This window comes from Podarcis pityusensis (assembly GCF_964106645.2).
Source record: "Podarcis pityusensis genome assembly, chromosome: 3".
In the NCBI taxonomy this organism is placed as follows: Eukaryota; Metazoa; Chordata; class Lepidosauria; order Squamata; family Lacertidae; genus Podarcis; species Podarcis pityusensis.
This window is the reverse complement of record NC_138026.1, coordinates 46753448-46773626: the sequence shown is the minus strand read 5'-3', so window position 1 is coordinate 46773626 and position 20179 is coordinate 46753448. Positions and strand designations below refer to the sequence as shown.

Sequence of the window (20179 nt, the reverse complement as noted above, 5' to 3'; positions counted from 1 at the left end):
GCACCCACAAATTCTGAGCATATTTATTTGGACATAAAGCTGTGATGACCTGTATACTTACTAAGAAGTAGGTTGCACTCAAATTCAGCGGGACTAACTGCAAAGCAAACTTGCATGGAAACGAGCAGCACGTCACATTTACTGCTACGGATTTTTATTTCTAAATAAATTGATGCTTTTGAATTATGGTGCTGGAGGAGACTCTTGAGAGTCCCATGGACTGCAAGAAGATCAAACGTATCCATTCTGAAGGAAATCTGCCCTGAGTGCTCACAGGAAGGACAGATCCTGAAGCTGAGGCTCCAATACTTTGGCCACCTCATAAGAAGAGAAGACTCCCTGGAAAAGACCCTGATGTTGGGAAAGATGGAGGGCACAAGGAGAAGGGGACGACAGAGGACGAGATGGTTGGACAGTGTTCTCGAAGCTACTAACATGAGTTTGACCAAACTGCAGGAGGCAGTGGAAGACAGGAGTGCCTGGCGTGCTCTGGTCCATGGGGTCACGAAGAGTCGGACACGACTAAACGACTAAACAACAACAACAAAATTTTATAATTGCAGTTTAGGGCGGCGTTAGATGTAAGTGCTTGCAACCTTACGCTCACTCACCTAGGAATAATACCATTCAGTGTAGAATTTATTTCTGGGTAGAAGAAGAAGAAGAAGAGTTTGGATTTGATATCCCGCCTTTCACTCCCTTTAAGGAGTCTCAAAGCGGCTAACATTCTCCTTTCCCTTCCTCCCCCACAACAAACACTCTGTGAGGTGAGTGGGGCTGAGAGACTTCAAAGAGGTGTGACTGGCCCAAGGTCACCCAGCAGCTGCATTTGGAGGAGCGGAGACACGAACCCAGTTCACCAGATTACGAGACTACCGCTCTTAACCACTACACCACACTGGCTCTCATGCACAGGAGCGTGGGGCATGTCTTAATTTTGCAAGGACCATCCACTGGGCTCATCCTTATTCGCAGCAGTCTCGAAGTGTGAAACGGTCTTACTAAGCCTCCGTTCTGCACGCGCAGCTCCACTGGCTTTCTTGCCAGCAACCCAGGAACACACCTAGAGCCGCCAGGCACGCGCCACTGCCCTTCCCAAGCCTCGCCTCGAGGCGGAAATGCCAAGAGCGGAAGAAAGGGCGTTGCGCCCTTCCTAAAAATGGCGCCGGCAAAATAAACTTTATCCGAACCCTAAAAGGTGTGTGTCGGTGGCGGGGAAGAGCAGACTGAAACTAAAACCAGCAGACATGAAAGGACTCTTTCCTCTTCCTAGCATATATTTCGGAGGACCCGTATTCTCTCGTCAGTAGTGGGGTTTTTTTAGCCCCTAAATGGCTAACCCCCCCCCGCCCACTTCTCGTTAAGGGAGTCTCAGGCGCCGCGTCTGCCCTTATCAAAGATGGCGGTCGGACCGCTTTCTCCAGCGGGTTCCAGTGACGTGAGTTTCTGTTCCGGGTGAGTCCTAGCGGGCGCCATTTTGTGTGGTTCGGGGAAAAAGCCTACCGGAGAGACGGAGGCAGCCCAAGAGCTGCTAGTGCCGCCGGTCGGCGGGGAAGGAGCGGGAGGGGGTGAGTAACGGCCCACAGGGCGGCTGCCGTTGAAAAGACGCTCGACGCCGCCGAAGGACTGGGGCGCCTTTCCCTTCGCCGTCAGGGGGCGCGCCAGGGCTCGGCGCTGTTGTCCCAGCAGCCGGGGCGGTTGAGAAGGTGGGGGCGGGGAGGGGTCTGCCCTCTGGGCCCATGTGAAGAAGCGTGGAGGGATTCGCCCTTCTCGATTCCCCCACAGTGGTTGACTCGCAGCGGGCGCTTATTTACTGCACGTAACCCTTTTTCTCGAGGTTCTCTTTCCCCCACCCCTCACGTACCCACCCCCTTTTGCGCATGCGCCGTTGTCCTAGCTGTGGTACTGAACGGGCGGGTTGAGATTAAAACCCGTTACGAATCCATAATGCGCATGCGCCGGTGCGCTCCCGGTTGATCGGAATGAAATATATGGGGTTTGACGTTTGGGGCCGGTGGTGGTTTTGTTGCTCGTGGTGCCTGGAGGGAAGGGATGGAGTCAGTCACGCCCATTGGCTCGATAGGCGTTTTTATGATATAGGATTACTGGCTGATAGTTGCCCTAATGGGGATAGATGCTTTTTAAGCTAAGTGGGTTTTCCCCTCGTGTAAAGCAGTTCATACTTCGCTACATAATATTCTGGCCCAAAAATGTTTGTCAAATTCTTGCAGTTATTCATTTGAACTGTGATAATGTTTTTCAACAGTACCCTGCATATGTTTACTTGGCAGTAAGCATTGTTCAGTTTAGTGAGGCCTAGCCGCAAGCATTGAGGCTCAGGAAGGCAGCTCTAACCTCACGGATCTTGCACAGATCGGCAGAGGGGGAGCCCCCTTGGTGTTTCCTTAGCCCCCAGATGCTCAAAGAGGAGCAGTGGCAGAACATATTTTCTGTGGTAACCCTGAAGCTGTGTTATCTTCTCATTATTCTGGCATCCTCATTATACAGCTTCTGGCAAATGCTGAAAACGCACCTATTTACCCTGGATTTTGATACATGAGATTTTATAACTGATTGTTTTCAGGATGTTTTGGCTTTTTGTTTTTAAGTTGTGTATCTTATTTGCCTGCCTGGGTCCCTTGGGGAGTAAGCGTGGGATATAAACGCAATAAATAATCAGTGCCGGGATGGGAGACAGTCTGGGAACTTTCTGTATAATGATTTGGGTTCCATGATGGAAGAAAGTTGAACTATAAATGAAATAAATAAAAGATTATCATGGTTAGGATTACCGGTAATTTGCAGCCTTTCACATTTTTGCTATGAAAGCATGTGTGCTAACTGAAACACTCTACTTCATTTTGCTTCACAGCAGTAAAATCTGTGATTGTGTACACAAAAAATTGGGGTGGGAACTAAGCTTTTATATACAGATTATTTCAGCAGTTCAAGTGGTTTTACATGCACTATCTAAGTAATCCTAATAAAGATTCTGTAATGTAGGAGAGTATTCTGACATTGTAGATGGGAAGAGGAGGAAAGAGAGAGTAGCAATTTTGCTGAATGCTACCAGCTGAGTTAATGGCTTTGAGATTTTAAACAGGGAATTCACAGTTGACAGTTCTTAGTCCCCACTGTATACCAACTCTGGGTGGCCTGAGTGTAAATATTTCATGGAAAAGAAGCTTCAGTATGCATGGAACCAGTTACATTATTGATGGAAATGCATGTAGAATGCAGTGTTCAGGAATATGTACAAAAGGACTTATCTTGTCCATGCTAACATATAGTGTTCAAATCATACAGCTATTTTGATAACTTAATTCTAACGTAGTCTGCTCAGAAGTAGGTCTTATTGTATTCAATAAGACTTCTAGATAAGTGGGGTTATGGTGGGAAACTAAGGTACTAAAACATACTTATCAACTTCATACACTTCTCAACATACACTGAAAACTGAAATACTCTGATAGTCAAAAATTCACTGGTGGGTAGTCTATGTTGATAACATCCAGATGTCTCTCTGTACCAGCCATTGTCTAAATAATTATTTTTGTTTTAAGTCCCACCTCTTTTGAAAGGTTTGGGATGAATAATAGCAGCTCAAGAAAATAAAGTAAAAACAGACTACCTAGTTAAAATATTTAGAAATTAAAATTACCACATGGGTGTCAAAACTCCAGACAGGAAGGCTTTGCTGCACTTCTGGAAATCATTGAAGCTTGAACTTCAGTGAATAACTTCACACACCTAATGCGTGAAACATCTGCACCCAAGTTTACTTTTCAGCAAAATCATACATCAGCCTTGGCCACATTTTTGCCAATTGCAGTTTATTTTTGGGAGCTGACATAGTTATACTGTGATGGGTGTTCTGGGAATGCTCTTAATGGCTTCTCAGCAACATTTTGCTTGTTGGAATTTTCAATGTGCTTAATAGAGGACAAAATAGACATATACAAGGCATATGATATTAGTTAAAGAAATATAAATATAAAATATAAAGGACCAGTTTGGCTTTAAAAGTAAAATATATCTGTTAAATGCCTGAAATCGAGGAAGGTATCTTGTTGCATATGATCCTGTGTAGTCAAACTGGTGTCTGAGAATTAGGGGAAATAGTGTTTTCCATTAAATAGATTTTAGTTCAGGTCAAATCTGTTCTCCGGTTTTCCAGGATAGTTTATAAAAGATTAAAATTAAAAACATTAAAAAGCCATAGAATAAACAAACAGCATAAAAGCAAACCAAAGCATAAAAGTAATGTAGATAGGATTAAAAGGCTTGAACAGAAAATAGGTATTTGCTTACTCATGAAATTACAGGCGTTTTCAGGCAATGCTCCCTGGGTACAGCATTCTACAATTGGAGGGCTATCCACTCCAATTGTAAGAAAAATAAGTAGGTTGTTTTCTTTAGCCACCTGTTGCACCTCAGATGATGGGAGCACCTATTGAAGATCTTAGTGAAACATATGTAGCATGGTACTAGTAACAAATAGGAAATTGCAGCCTCTTCTATATAGAGTACATATGTTAGATTGTGTTGGAGTCATGTATGTTTAGTATGTTCTCGTCATCTGTTTTCAGTCCTTTACTGAAATTACACATATATTCCCATCTGCTGAGAGTAGGTAGCCAGCTTGGGGATGCAAGTTCAAAGGCAGAAATAATAATTTTGAAACTTTTATTAATAGAAGTAAAGCATTTGAGATCAAAAAGGTATCAATTGCATCATTTTTTAGAACACTGAAAAATAATGCATGTACAAATGGTAGAATATCTAGAACAGATGTGGAGAACCTTTGGGCCTCCAGGTGTTGCTGAACTAGAACTCTCATCAACACTGCAAGCATGACCAATGGCTAAGGATGATGGAAGTAGTAGTTCAGCAACTTCTGGAGGGTGAAAGCTTCCCTACATCTAGTACAGAAGAAGAAAATGATTCATATTTTGGGAATATTTATAGATGAAAACTTACTGTCTGGCTCATGTTAAAATAGTTTAGCCGTGGAGGACCAATGTCGGCTGCTCCTCACCTACACATAAACAGTCTCTAGTGCGAACTTGGCTCTCCGCATATGCCCATTTGACTTGTGAGCTCCCCCTGCTTTTTGAAGGGATAAAGTCACATTAATATGTCACCATGCAAACTTAAGTAGATGAGCCAGTTATACATGGAGGAGAGGGTGGTCTTGTGCCACTCATTCATCATTATTCTGTTGCAGTGCCATCTCAGCTGAATGTATGAGAATTGGGGCCGCATGCAAGATAGAGTGTTGCTTTTCAGTGGTTCTGTACTGACACTTTCCACTTGGAAATTATATACTAAGAAGAGTAGGGGAATAGAGGAGAAGGCAAGAATCAAAAGGCAACTTTTTCATTTATGTTTGGAATGCTCTGATAAAGAAAAATATAGTAAAATATTTTTCCAAAATTATTAGGAAGTACATTTCATTAGTCCATGGGGTCACGAAGAGTCGAACACGACTAAATAACAACAACAACATTCCATTAAATATAATTGTTTTTCTTAATATGTGTAAGATATTGGTCTCTAATGGATTAAAACATAATAAAAACTAGGCAATAGCAATCTTTTAGAATTTACTTTGGAAATTGGTAAGCCAGCGGAAGGAGTTCTAGTATTTCAAATTTCACATCATTTGGAATTCAACAATGCTTATGAAGGAGAGACCTATTTTATAGTTCTGTGAGACATTTTATGTGTAAATATATAATGGCATAACTTTTCTTGTATACTAGATGATCGTAGGATTGTTTGTTGTCACTTCTGTTTGTTCAAAAAGTTTAAAAATCCCAGAAACTATAGGTCATGTCTTAATTTATATGAATGGTTTGAACATTAGCATATTTCTAGATTCTAAATCCAACTGCATCAGAAGGAATTGGGGTTCCCCCTTGTAAAATTCAAGCCTGGAATATTGTATCTTAGCTGCACCAGAAGAGCAAGGCATTCAGAAACAAGGCAAAAGATGGAAGGGATAGGTCATGAAGGGACAATATGTCTAGATCTAGTAAAGTAAAGTATTTCCTATTCAGTCAAGTGGAAACAAATCCAGTCTTAATAAAGCATGTAGATTAGTACCCTAATACTCTAGGGCAGGGGTAGGCAAAGTGGTGCCCTCCAGACATTGTTGAACTTCAGCTCCTATTAGTCCCAACCATTATAGCCAATGGTCAGGTTGATGGGAGTTGCAGTCTGACAACAACTGGAGGGCACCACATTGACTACTCCTGCTATAGGGCTTCTGTGAAACACTGAAGGCAAAACCAAGTGATTGGATTTGAAGATGGCTTCCTACTGTTTATGGAAAGATTATCTTCCATCTCACACTGGAATGCTGTGCAAAGAAAGTAAAAGTAAATTCACCTGCTTGCACAAGAGCTTCTGCAGCCTCCTAGTGGATGCATCTGAACTGCTATAGTATAAACCAAGGGTGGGATTCAACATATGAATGAGTCTCATCAGTGAAAGCCCCATGCAAGGACTTCTGCTTGTGCAACAGGGCTCCCTCTCTCCACTGTGTGCCCCCCAAAATTGGCTGAGGGGTGTTAGAGGGGAGCATTCCATCTGGCAAGACAAATCACATTACTGTATGGTGTTGAATTCCTCCCCATGCCTGTTATTATATATGAATTTTTGTGGAAGCTGTTTTTCAAATCTCTTGTTCATGGTTCTTCGTATCCAGTATATAATAATTTCAAAGATGTATATCAAGCACCTTCCATGCTGGATATATTCCCAGAGCAGCTGGGCAGGAGCTGGGACCGAAAGACGGGAGCTCACCCCGCCACGGGGATTCGAACCGCCGACCATGCGATCGGCAAGTCCTAGGCACTGAGGTTTTACCCACAGCGCCACCCGCGTCCCTTTAGCCTAGAAAATAATACAACAATTTATTTCAATACTGTAATGTAACACCTAAATACAATAATAAAAAAATCAAAAAATCAGTGGAGTGTAATAAATATGTTGGAAGATTGGAAGGGTGTGTGTGAAATATTTGGTGCCATGTGAACAGTGAACAGGCGGTTCTCTTTTTGTGCTTGGTAGCCACATGCCTTACTATACAGCATTGAAGCACATGGGAAAGAGCCTCAGATGCTGACCTTAGTGATCAAGCAGACTGGTAATGAGAAAAAGTGGTCCAGCATGTTTGCTTGGGAGAATAGAAATATGCATTTCCTTCAGTAGTTTCCACTCCTTAGGGTAGCGTTCATAGAATTGTACGGAAGGAAGTTACACTTTCCCATGTTATGAGTTTGTCTGTGTTTGTGTAATATTTACAACAAAATAATAATAATAATTTCATTTTTGAAATTGTAATAATCTTGTTACAAATATTTGTTGAATCCTACTTAGTAGGAATGTTTCAGTAGTATCCAGAAGTATTTCTAAGGAACATGTCTCTTAAGCATATCGATAGCTTTCTGGTCTATGCCCCACCCCACCCCGCCCAGTAGCAGTTTTATTTAAGCAAATGATAATACATTATAGTCTCAATAATTAATTAGCTTTTGTTGCCACTTCAAAGTCATAGTGTGCTTTGAGAACACTTTTGTTATCACCTGTCTAGTCACAGAGACTAAATTAATCTTTCTTGACAGGGGTTCTTTGGAAGGCACTTCTGGGCCAATGCCTGTGATTTGGCAACTCTTCTAGACATCTTTTCACAATATATTTATTTCCCAAAAGTGTTTATTGTTGTTTCACTCTCCTTCACAATTTTGTTAGGAATTCATGTAATATCTAAATTGACCAGTTTTCTGAAAGTGTAAAGTTCAGGAAGTGTTTACTTGTTTCTCAACTGATGACAGTCCTGCAATATGAAATGGCAATTCTGTTATTTGCAATTGTCTGGCATATAAGTGTTTCTGGATGCTACCAGGAATTGGAACAAAATGGAAATGCTACCTGATCTGTTTGAGATAATGTTTGGGTAGTTAATTTTATTTTAAAATATAATTTGTGACTTTTGAAAGAGTTAAATGACTCTAAACACATGAAGCTTCAACTCGAACATCAACTGTTATTTTTTATTTAATGTAGAATATATAAAGAACTAAAGATGTGGGATCAAAGCGGACAGCCTTGGCAACAGTGGCCTTTGAATCAGCAGCAATGGATGCAGTCATTTCAGCACCAGCAAGATCCAAGTAAGTGAATAGCTGGAAAAGTGCTTTCAAGATAAAAGCTAGCACAGCAATTAGCATTTTAGGAATTTGACGAGGACATGATCTTTCACCTGCTACAGAATTAATCAAGCTAATCTGTTCCATAGTGCAGCATGCAACTAACATGTCCCACCAGTGCAAGGATTCTCATTAGCACAACAAAACTTTCTCCCTCTATCTTCCACTGCGTGCACCCCACAGCCTCCCCAAATCTGCAGAAAATTGAGGGAACCCCTGTAATAAATTGGGGAGGCAAGGGAAGGCGAGAGGGTGAGAATCCCATTGCACAAGTGGAAAACCTTGTACATGTAACACTAGGTTGAATACAACTGTTAGTATTTTATTTGCTATCTTTTGATTTCTTGTATGTTGACTTGAAGTAGGTTGGTTGACAATTTGTTATAGTGTTTTAAAACTATTATGGTCAGCACCAGCACCCCTCAATTAGATCAGAATGCACTAACTAAAGACCCAGGCTCTACTAGAATACTTACAATGAATCCTACTTGGGTAACATGGGTACACAAAAATAATATTGCAACTTTCAGCCTTGAAAATGATAGTAAATTTAGGTTGTCTGGCTGAAAAGTATCCCCCCCCCCCCAAAAAAAGCTTCTGGGAGATGGGAGAAAGAAGATAGGCTGCAATTAAAAATGGGCGCATACCACATCCACTTAAATCCATCAGCAGTTTCCCCCTTGACTTCAGTGTGATGCTGATTTGAACCTTTTAGGCTGCAAGCCTTCATGTAGACTGCTTAAATCTTTAAATCCCATTAAAATTGGCGTGTGTTCAGGATTGCAGGGGTGCAGCCCATTCCTACATATTCAGAAATAAGTTTCACTAAATCCATTGAAGCTTAAGCATGCATGCTAAATATGTATGTGCATTATAGCAACTGGAGTATTAGTACCAGTACAGGTTTCATTCTCTGAATACAGCTGACAAATTCTGTTTATTAGATATTTTTGAAATGGAGGATTGGATGAAACTGTGATAGGACAATGAACTGTTTTGGTAGTCTTAAGGTGCAGTCTTAAGAAGGAAGTCCCACTGTGTTCACTGGGGCTCATTTCTATGTGTGTGTATATAGGAGGCGGTGGAAGACAGGAGTGCCTGGCGTGCTCTGGTCCATGGGGTCACAAAGAGTCGGACATGACTAAACGACTAAACAACAACAACAACATAGGATTACAGCCTAAATCTAATGATTATTTGCCTTATTTGAAACAGAAAATAGTCTTGGATTAATGCATATAAATTATGTGAAGGACACTTTTAAAAGGAAGCTTTTAATATACTTCCTATGACATGTGAATAAGGTGCTGTTCTGATAGGCTTGATAAATATGTCTTCCTAATTCTGCCATGGAAATCTGTACGTTGAAAATCTAATTTTATTTCTAGGCCAAATTGACTGGGCAGCATTAGCTCAAGCATGGATTGCTCAGCGAGAAGCTTCAGGGCAGCAGAGTGTAGTGGAACAGCAAGGGATGATGCCAAATGGCCAGGAGATGACAGGCATGGAGCCTGGTCCAAACAACCATGGCAACTTTCAGGGTGATCCAAACTTCAACAGAATGTGGCAGCCAGGTTTGTTTTTTAATACTTTCCTCTTTGCTTTTGGATTCTAACACTGATATGCTCTATCTTTCTAAGCCTGGAGCATCCTTGGAAAAGGCAAGTTGACTGCAAGATCCAAACCTCATTGGCTTTGAATTATTTTCTCTGTTAATGCACAGAATGTAAATTAGAGCATATAGTTCTGCCCTTTGTAGTGCTCTGTGATACGCTCCTAGATGCTGCCTTAATCAGCCAGCTGTAGTCAGATTCAGGTTCTGGTCAGATAGCAATCTATAGATCAAAATGTTTTCTATTTCCTCACAGGCATTTCATACACAGACTTTCATACCAGCAAGTCTGGTGCTTTTTCAGCAGTTGCTGCTGTTCTTCGTCTATGCTTCAAATGGGCTAACTTTATTTGTTAAAATGGTACAAATGTACTTATGGTACATTGCTTAATGTACACGAAGGATTTTTCAGTTTCACAAACTCTTAAATGTATTTCAAATTAGGCTGGTTAAAGGATACAGTATGGAAATGTATAGTTGAAAGTCGTCCCCGTCCCCCCCGTCCCCAGTTCTGCCTGTGTGCCTAGTACAGCTATATGCTAACGGAAATGGTAAGCTACTTGGATAAACTAGCCAAGAACAGTGTTCTTCCTCACTGGCTTGTTTCATGATCCTTTTTCAAGTCCACAACTAGCTCTTAGTATGTTATGGATGATGAAACACAAGATCATCCTGATTTTGGTTGATTTCATGGTATATTTAGCCAGCAGACAAAAATCAAGAAGGAATATCAGTGATAGTCTGGACACAAACAATGAATGATAGCTTTATTAAGGTATATATTTGTGTGTATTTTACATTAAAGATTTTATTTTGAAAGTCTCAAGAGAAGAAATGGAAAGAATGAGTTGTTAACATTTTGATTTTAAATCCAAACAGACTGGAGCGTGCCCCACCAACCCCCTCATCCACCTCCAGAGCAGCCATGGATTCCTCCAGCACCAGGCCCAATGGATATTGTTCCTCCATCGGAAGACAGCAACAGTCAGGACAGTGGGGAATTTGCCCCTGACAACAGGCATATATTTAGTCAGAATAATCACAACTTTGGGGGACCACCACCTGATAACTTTGCAATGGGCCCAGTGAACCAGTTTGACTATCAGGTGAAACATTTCTTGCTTAAATATTGTAAGCATGCAGAGCCCATTCCACGGAGTTGTGCCTCTAGTGCTGATTTTCAACAGAATCCACAAGTTTTATTGTTTGCTCAGATACAATTTGTCATCTGCAAACCACCTGCATTGTGAACACCTCTTTATAATTTGGTTGTTAAAACACCTCGTTTTCCAATGCAATAAGTTTTGTGTAAAAGAGAAAAATAGGAAAGAAAACAAAATGCTTAAATACATGAGCAAGTGTATTCTGAGAAGGAACCGCCTGTTTAGAAAGATAGCCTAGATGATTTAGTATTTCTTTTCCACCTCTCGCCAGTTTGATTTGATTCATAAAGGTGAATTATGCCCACAATATCAGTTTCCAAAATGAATTCTGCGCTCCTGCACACAACTAAGCTTCTCTGAAATACTGTAATTTAGAAGTGTAGAACTGGCCAAAATTAGAGCCATTTACTCTGGTTGTGTTATTTTTCCTGGGCAAGAGTCCCAGTATGTGCAAGGAACACCTCTACCTGAAAAAGCATCTCCATTCATTTTACTGGAAGTGTATATTTCTTTAGGTGTGTGGATTGAAGTGAGCAGTGTGGACCGCTGTGCACATTTATCCTTTTGAGTCTGTGTGGGCTTTCTAGATTAGGTTTTTCAGAGGAAGTGCCAAGTTCCATTCATTTCAGTGGCACTTAAACAAGCCTACACTTTTCTGAATTACCATTATAAACAGTGTGTCGATGTTATACAGTGTTATAAAGTATGATATATGGCAGTCAAATATGAAGTTGTAAATGATTTTTTTAAGTAAACATCAGTGGAGAATGACTCTTTCAGTGCTCTTTCTTTTTCCTTTTTCACTTCTGTGTTAAATCCCCACATTCTTATTAGATGTAGATATTACAAGTTTTTCCCCCTGGCCTTTTTTAATTGAAAAAAATGCCTCAGACTTTAATGTAATTGTTAGATTGGTCAGCTGAAGCTCTACACACAAATAAAAAAGTACACATTGAATTTTTGGGACTGAGATTGACGCAGAAATTGCTATGCAGATTGTTCTCGCACATATCACATTTATATAGTTTCCCTAGGCAGCTTACAAAAATATTAAAGTATTAAACTATTAAATTAAAATGAAATTAAACAGTAAGAGGCAGCCAAAAACCCACACCATTCCTTAGAACAGAGATAGCATAAACTAATTTACAACTCTCATAACCAGGGGGCAAGTATGATTTAAAAAGAAAGAAACTTAGATGTTATGTTTCTTTACTTTATATCCCAAACTAGCAGCTGGCTTACTGCAGCTACGGTGGCTTTCCTGTGAACTATAAATCAAGCTGATAATTGTAGTTGCAATTAATATAATTAATTTATCTACTTAAATCTTCTCTTCCAACACTCATCCAATACAGAAGGGACTTGGAACTTTTCCAGTTTATTTATGTTGTGTTACAGTAATGCAAAATTCCTATTTCTGAATTCGGAAATGAGAAGGACTAGTCAATTTTCTTTTCTGAAACTGTCAATTTCAGAGAACATAGGCTGTCCCTTAAAATATTAAAAGGGCTTCTATTCAACTTTAGTAAGGTTCTTTCTACTGTGCATTTTTGTGCAGACCAAATATTAAAGTTAGGAAATGTGAAGCATTGATCTGAAAGAAAATGAGCTTCGTTACTCTTTCAGCATGGGGCTAATTTTGGTCCACCTCAAGGTGGGTTTCATCCACCTTACTGGCAGCCTGGACCACCAGGCCCTCCAGGTCCTCCAGCACCTCCTGCACCACCTCAGAATCGAAGGGAGAGGCCAGCATTCAGAGATCGCCAGCGTTCACCTATCACATTACCTGCAAAACAGGAGACTCCTCAAATCGGTATGTCCTCATCATATTAATTTTAATAAATGTAGTGCCTTGGGCTGAACCAGCTCCTGTTATCAGTACAGTACTATTACAGCTTGAGCGTGCTGATCTTGGAGCCCCAATAGGAGAGAAATTCTGAGAAAATGCATGGGCAGGAGATTTCCCTTGCACCTAGCAGTTCAAAAGCACGCCAGTGCAAGTAGATAAATAGATACCGCTGTGGTGGGAAGGTAAAAGGCGTTTCCATGCACTCTGGTTTCTGTCACGGTGTTCTGTTGCGCCAGAAGCAGTTTAGTCATGCTGGCCACATGACCCAGAAAGCTGTCTGTGGACAAACGCCGGCTTCCTTGGCCTGAAAGCGAGATGAGCACTGCAACCCCATAGTCGCCTTTCACTGGACTTAACTGTCCAGAGGTCCTTTACCTTAGCCACATCCCAACTCCTATTTATGTGTTTGCCACCACAATGTCTAGCTTAGCCTAGGAAGAGAATTAGAAAGCTACAGTGGCTTTCTCTCCGTGAAACATCCTAAAAACCTCAAACACATCCATTATCTGATGAGCTTAAAATGAAAATGAATGGGTTCCTTTTTAAGAAACTACTTTTCTGTATGAATATTTAGATGCTGTTAAACGCCGAACTCTGCCTGCATGGATTCGTGAGGGCCTAGAGAAGATGGAACGAGAAAAGCAAAAGAAGCTAGAGAAAGAGAGAATGGAGCAGCAGCGTTCTCAGTTGTCTAAGAAAGAAAAAAAGGAAAATGCTCACACAGGAGAAGAAGATGGACCACGGTTACCTCAGAAAAGTAAATTTGTAAGTGAAAAAGTTTATTGCACTGACAGAACAGTTGTAATATGCTGCATTGAATTCTAACCCGTATTTTAACCTATTTCATAACCCTTTTTTTATAGGATAGTGATGAAGAAGATGAAGATCTTGATAACGTAGAAGCTACAAGTAGTGGAAAAGTCAGTAGAAGTCCCTCTCCAGCTCCTCAAGAGGAGCAAAGTGAACCAGAAATGACAGAGGAAGAAAAGGAGTATCAGATGGTATGGAGGAGTTTGGGACCATTTCATTGGCCATGCCTGTATGAGCTTGCTTATTAGTAGGGCTGCCATTCTATTTAAAGAAATCATAGTTGGTTTATCAAATAATGCTGATTTAATTAATTTTTTTTAAAATTCATTTGACTAAAATAATAGTTTGCAGAAAACTCTGTTTTTAGATCGTGTACATGTATTTTGCAGCAAGTGCAATTTTAGAGAGGCATTCCCTCCTTTACATAATTGAAGGGGGTGCCTCTTTAAAGATGGTGTCTGTCACCTGTTTATGCTTACTTAAAAAACATTTTTTAAATTAAGCAAGGATTCCTTTTTGAGTTGAATAAAAACAACTTTAATCAACCTGTCCTTAATTAGTTAAAATTTGCACTCTTAGTTATTAGGAAAAGCTGTTCCCCTTGGGCTAAGCTAGAGAAAGCTAGCAAGTCCGTTAGCAAGCAAGTTCTCTGTGCCTCCGCTAGTGCTTCCACTAGTAGCTATTAAGGCAAGAACGAAATGGTTGTATGCACAGCCTAATATGATGACAGTCAACTCCAACTTTAAAGCCACACAACCAGCATCAGCATTTAACTACACATATGACCGGCTTGAGAAAGGACATAGAACCAAATTTGGGCAAAAAAAGTGGACATTTTGTAAAATTATGGGCTAGAGCGACACTGGATATCAATAATATGGTGCTGATATAAGATGCATGGCAAGGGGAGAGAATGGCTAGAGTCAAGTTAGGTACACATAACATACCCAAAGGTTTATAAATGCTTGAGCAGACTTTAGATAATTCAAGCTCTTGATTTATAGGATCAACAGATTCCTATAAGGATCTGGATTCTCTTACTGAGAAGAAAAGATGTATGTGAAATGTGATTGTAGCGCTCTTCTCTCCCAAACTCTGTTTCCATCTGCTTTCATTACTTGACTACACATCACTGAATGCAAAGGTGAACTGCTGTGCATACTGAACAAATAGGTACATTTTAAAGTACGTTGCTTGTGGTTGAACATGTAAGCAGTTGCATAGTGTGAGCCCAATGCTTTCTTCAGCAGTTCCAAGAAATCATGGGTAATGGAACCATTATGCTTCCTAACCTGAATAACTGAATAGAATTGCAAGAGTTTGCTGAGAATTGTGTTTGAACTGGGGATTTTTATTTATAATTGTTTAGATGTTGCTGACAAAAATGCTGCTGACAGAAATTCTCCTAGATGTCACAAATGAAGAAATATATTACGTGGCCAAAGATGCCCATCGTAAAGCAATAAAAGGTATGCTTAGGCTTTCTAGTACTTTAATTAAATATCCTTTTGCATGTCCTAGAACATTTAAATCCATAGTATCTGTACCTAAAAGCAGTCTGTATGTTAAGGAAGAAAAATTGCAAAAATTCAGTTGTAATAATCATATACTATTGTCCTGTGCAGTGTATTGTTCTGTGCAGTGTATTGTGAGTTAACTTCAGTTATTCCATTTCTTTCCTATAGAATGTCATTTATTTATTTTAAATGTTTCCATATTTTAGATAATTCTAGTTCAAATTTAGCTGAGTAAAACTTAGGGCATACTTGAATTATGAATGATTTTGCTTTCACTGTTAGCCAGCTATTTTCTTTTTACGAAAATAGGCAGCTTTATTCCATATAGTTGTGAGTAAATAATTATATACAGTTCTGTCTACAGATGAAATTTATTAACTTGGAAATGTATAACTATAAGAAACTGATCTATCCACTATTAATTCACAGTTTAAATTTCTAAACATTCGTGGCCAGAAAATAACTGGGTTTTCAATGGATTACGTTTTTAATGTTTTTTCTCTCCTCCACAAAACAGCAATAGTAGTAGATTTAACAATACCATAGACTCTCATGCCTATGAAATCGTGGCTATTTGTGTTAACATGTTGTTCCTGTTGTTGATGTGATACAAAGCTCCTGCAAAACAGCTGGCACAGTCCAGTGCATTGGCTTCCCTTACTGGACTTGGTAAGTATGTTCCCAGTTCTGAGAGGGACTTAATGGGGAGATTGCTCTGGCTTGCATTTCTAAATATGTATTGAAACTGCCCAACATGCAATAGGCAAGCATCTGATAACTTTTGTGTTTCTTAGAAAGGGCTTATCTTGCAAATAAACCTATTGAAATACACAAAATTGTACAGTGGTGTTATTTCCATTGTAAGCATAATGTAAGCCTGTCCTGTAAATGAAATGTTTTGCACCAGATAGCTACTACAGTATCTAAATAAAGTGAATTTGGAGGAATTTTTCTCCTGTTTTTAATTCAGCTATTAGTGTGTGCTTTGATAAGAGAAACCCATAAAAATCTACAGTTTTGTCCTGCCAGCAATCCACACAACAAATGTATGTTTTGAGTTCTCATAGCCAGCAGTTAGTGTAATATTGGGATATGCTGGATATGAAATTCAGAATTACATTCTGAGATGTAATAGTTTTTTAAAAAATGTTTGAAATATCAGTGTAACATTATACAATTTTAGTAACTTGTTATATTAAATATTTTTACTACTAGTAACAAATTCTTACACGTTAGCTTAAATGTATTAGTCAACTAATACTGAAGAGAACATAAAAAGAAAGTAAGAATGCTTCTGTATCAGATGTTCAGTATTACTTTCTGCTAGTCTTGTTAGTTTTTCCAGATCTATCTTTTGGGGGAAGAGAAGTCCATTCCTATTTCATACCTGTACCTCTTTAATGTACAGTCTTTTCTGAACAGTAGAAAACTGATTGGCATTTGGGACTTTTTAAAGCCCTGGATATTGAAGCTGGCTGAAATCATTGCAAAGATGTCTTCAGGGACAGGTTTTAGGCACTGCACTCCTGTGTATATGCTCTTGCTGATGTACACTAAGCATTTGGTACTGGCTCTGTAAAGAGCTTTTTTACCCATATACTTAACGGGAAAGTATGTAACCATAGCGATTGCTTGCTGGAAAACATGGCAAGCTATTCCGGAAGAAGTAAAACCAGATACTGAACAGCAGGTCAAATGTGTGGGCCTTGAACATCCAGTCAACCACCTTTGGCACTTCCTCCAGAATAAGTGGCTTCTTCAGTGAAGAAGTGAAAGATGGGCAATATACTCTCCTCTTTGCCCTGCAGAAATATTAAGAACCAGGATTAATCTTCCCTCGTGATAGACTAGGCTTTATGCACGCAGGTGGACTGGGTGGTTATGGATCAGGAGACAGTGACGATGAGAGGAGCGACAGAGGCTCTGAGTCATCCGATACTGATGACGAGGAACTGCGACACAGAATCAGGCAAAAACAAGAAGCATTTTGGAGAAAGGAGAGAGAACAGCAGCTATTGCTAGAGAAACAGCTGGAAGGTAGGATGTGTGTTTGGTTCAGAATTGACGACAGCAGCAGTGGTTTCCAACCTCTCAGACTTATGTGCCAGCTTGTACCCTAACTTGCAACCTGGGAGCCAAGCGCAGAATAATGCACCATGTACACAAGCCTGAGCTATAGAGTACATTACAGGTAACTGAGGAATTTGGGGTTTTCTCTGTCCTTTGATACTGGTTCACAACTCCAAATAGTTTTATCTTTAGGTGACCTCACCTCTGTCAATAACAGAGATAGTAAAATTTCATAAGCAGAGGCCTTGGCCATTGTAATTCCTAAGATCTACCTGTTAAGAGTTGGATACACAAGGACTGGCTCACATCCAGAATTTAACAGGTAAAGAATCTGCTAGAATCTTTGGATAGAATAGAGGCAGAATTAGCTATAGCATGAAGAAATCCTTGGGGAAAGGAACACACTTTCCAGAGTACAGAGATTCCAGGAGCACACATATTACAAAGATTCCTCTGAATTCAATGAGACTGCCAGTTTACAGTTGCCCATGGCAACAGAGATATTTCATAGATATTTATTGTTATTATTGTTTAGGTTCCATTTATATACTTGCTTCAAAACCATATTAAAAAGTGAATTGTTGATGATTAACAGCCGAATCTAATTCATATTCACTTGTAAATAAGCTCCATTGACTTTCAAATAGCTACAGAAAAGAAGTAATATAAAAGAAGTAATGTTATACCAATCTGCCTTGTTGATACACTGGCCATTAGTGGACGATAGGGAGAGATTTCTTGTATCTCTGCCATCTAGCTTGGCATGATTTTTGTATTTGTTTCTTTTATCCACTTACTTTTGCAGAAGAAAAGCTCCAGAATGAGAAAATTGCTAAAGAGATGAGTGAACTCACCAGTAAAGAGCAAAACAGCAGTTCACCACCAGAGGATGCAAAAGAAGAGGTGGAGGCGGATGTGTTCAGTGAAAAGAAAAAATCTCCAAAGCAAATGACACCAGATGCTGAACCCAAAAAAGAGGTTAAAGAAAAAGAGAGAATAGGGAGGAGTAGGTCAAAAAGTTCAAGCAGTGGTAGTTCGAGTGCCAACAGCAGAAGTAGCAGCAGTAGTAGCAGCAGCACAGCCTCTAGTTCATCCTATAGCAGTAGCTCTGGCAGCAGTCGCAGCTCTTCACATTCTTCTTCCCCTAAAAGGAAAAAGAGGCGTAGCCACAGTAGATCACCTTCACATAAGGTTAGGCGCAGCAGAAGCAGGAGCTATTCTCACAGAAACAGGAGAGAGAGGAGCAGGAGTAGGGGCAAGGTAAGAGAAAGGCGGAGATCTAGTAGACATAGGAGTGCAGACAGGGGGGAGAGGAGGCGAAATCGTAGTCCTTCCCATGACCGAAACTGGGAGAGGCGTAGAAGTGATAGTCACTCCAGGGATAGACTTGCTAGCCTTTCCACTCGTAGTGGGAGTCGAGATAGGCGTAAAAGTGAGGACCAGCGTAGAAGTGAAAGTGGAAACAGGCACAAACACAGCCACGATAGTAAAGTTCAGGAGAGGAAAAAGGAACGCAGCAGGAGCCTAGAAAAAGACAAGAAAAAGAACAGAGAGAGGGAGAGAGACCAGGAGAAGCGCAAAGAGAAACAGAGAAAAGAAGAAAAAGACAGTAAAGCTGGCAATCATGATGAGAGATTAAAGAGGAAAAGAGATAGTGAAAGAACGGTCTCTCGTAGCGATTCAGTTTCCTCAAAAACATTAAGGCATGATTCTAGGCAGGAAAGCAAGAAAAGTTCTACCAAAGAGAGCAAAAAGCACTCAGGTTCGGAATCTAGCACAAGGAGCAGTTCTGAGTCACCAGGCAGCAGCAAAGAAAAGAAGTCTAAGAAAGCAAAGCATAGTCGGTCGCGGTCTGTGGAGAAATCTCAAAGGTCTGGTAAGAAGGCAAGCCGCAAACACAAGTCTAAATCACGATCAAGGTAGTATTCTTTTAAGTATCTTGCTTGATTTATGCATTTATTTCTGTTTTTGTTCATCATCGTGCCTGCAACTATATATTTTACAAGTTAAGCTAACTTCTTTAGATTATTCTCGGTGGGGTGGGGGTGGGGGCGGATGGGAATGACTTTGATAGCATTTATTTCCAACTAAGAAAATTTAAGTTTTTAAGCCTAACGTGTGTGTTTTTTGATAGTTCTTTTCCCCTTTAATTTCCCTCCCTTTCTCTTTATTTTTCAGATCAATGACTCCTCCACGTCGTAAACGCTGAGGAATGATATGGCACTAGTCATACGATTTAAAAATTCCATGAGTTTTTAAGGGCTTGTCTCATTATAGAGGCTCATTATAGAGGCTACAGTTGTGGCTGTGTAGGTGAAAGCTGAACCCTCCTTTTTAAAAAAATAATCTGTAAATAGCTGTATTTTTTGGGAAACGCTGCTCGGAGTTAAGTACTTGCTAGGATTTCTTTGTATTTACATTTTTCCTTAGTAGTGCTTACTAAGACTATGAAATATGCCATTCTCTTTCAGCTGTAATGTTCTTAAAATTGCTATTGAATGTACTGTGATGTCAATAAAGTTCTTTAGTTCATTTTTTGTTTAAATTCTTGTATTTTAATTTATTTTAAATTACTTATTTTTTTCTTACAATACACTTTTGTAAAATACTGAACAGTTTGTCAGTTTTAAATTTTCTCAGTGTTTTAAGTTTCCTCCTTGGATAATTCAAGGTCAGTCAGTCCCTGGGCAAAAGAATTGTTAAAATGAACTGTAGGGTTTTGTTTTTAAAAAACATTTATTGAATTATCATCCTACTGTCTGTGACTAAAATGTGCATAATTCTTATTGTACAACATACCAATATTAGCCAAGCACAAATAGTAGTGAAGTGCAAGTAAACAACATGTATGATGTGAGTTTGTAGCTTTGAAACTCTATTCCTCAATATCCTACTTCTGTGTTCAAAAGCACACTCTATAATGGTTCATATGGTTAAAG

At 39.8% G+C, this 20179-nt stretch overlaps 1 protein-coding gene across 1 annotated transcript; it reads left to right on the top strand.

Moving 5' to 3' along the window:
* Window positions 1–1467: 1467 nt before the first annotated feature.
* On the top strand, window positions 1468–19785 carry PNISR (PNN interacting serine and arginine rich protein). The gene is made up of 12 exons (XM_080999942.1): window positions 1468–1568; window positions 8074–8180; window positions 9605–9790; window positions 10708–10934; window positions 12621–12807; window positions 13418–13608; window positions 13707–13844; window positions 15023–15122; window positions 15786–15839; window positions 17037–17207; window positions 18046–19159; window positions 19419–19785. Exons 2-12 carry the CDS (start codon window positions 8093–8095, stop codon window positions 19447–19449), a joined length of 2487 nt encoding a protein of 828 aa, XP_080856068.1. The 5' UTR covers window positions 1468–1568; window positions 8074–8092; the 3' UTR covers window positions 19450–19785.
* Window positions 19786–20179: the final 394 nt, after the last annotated feature.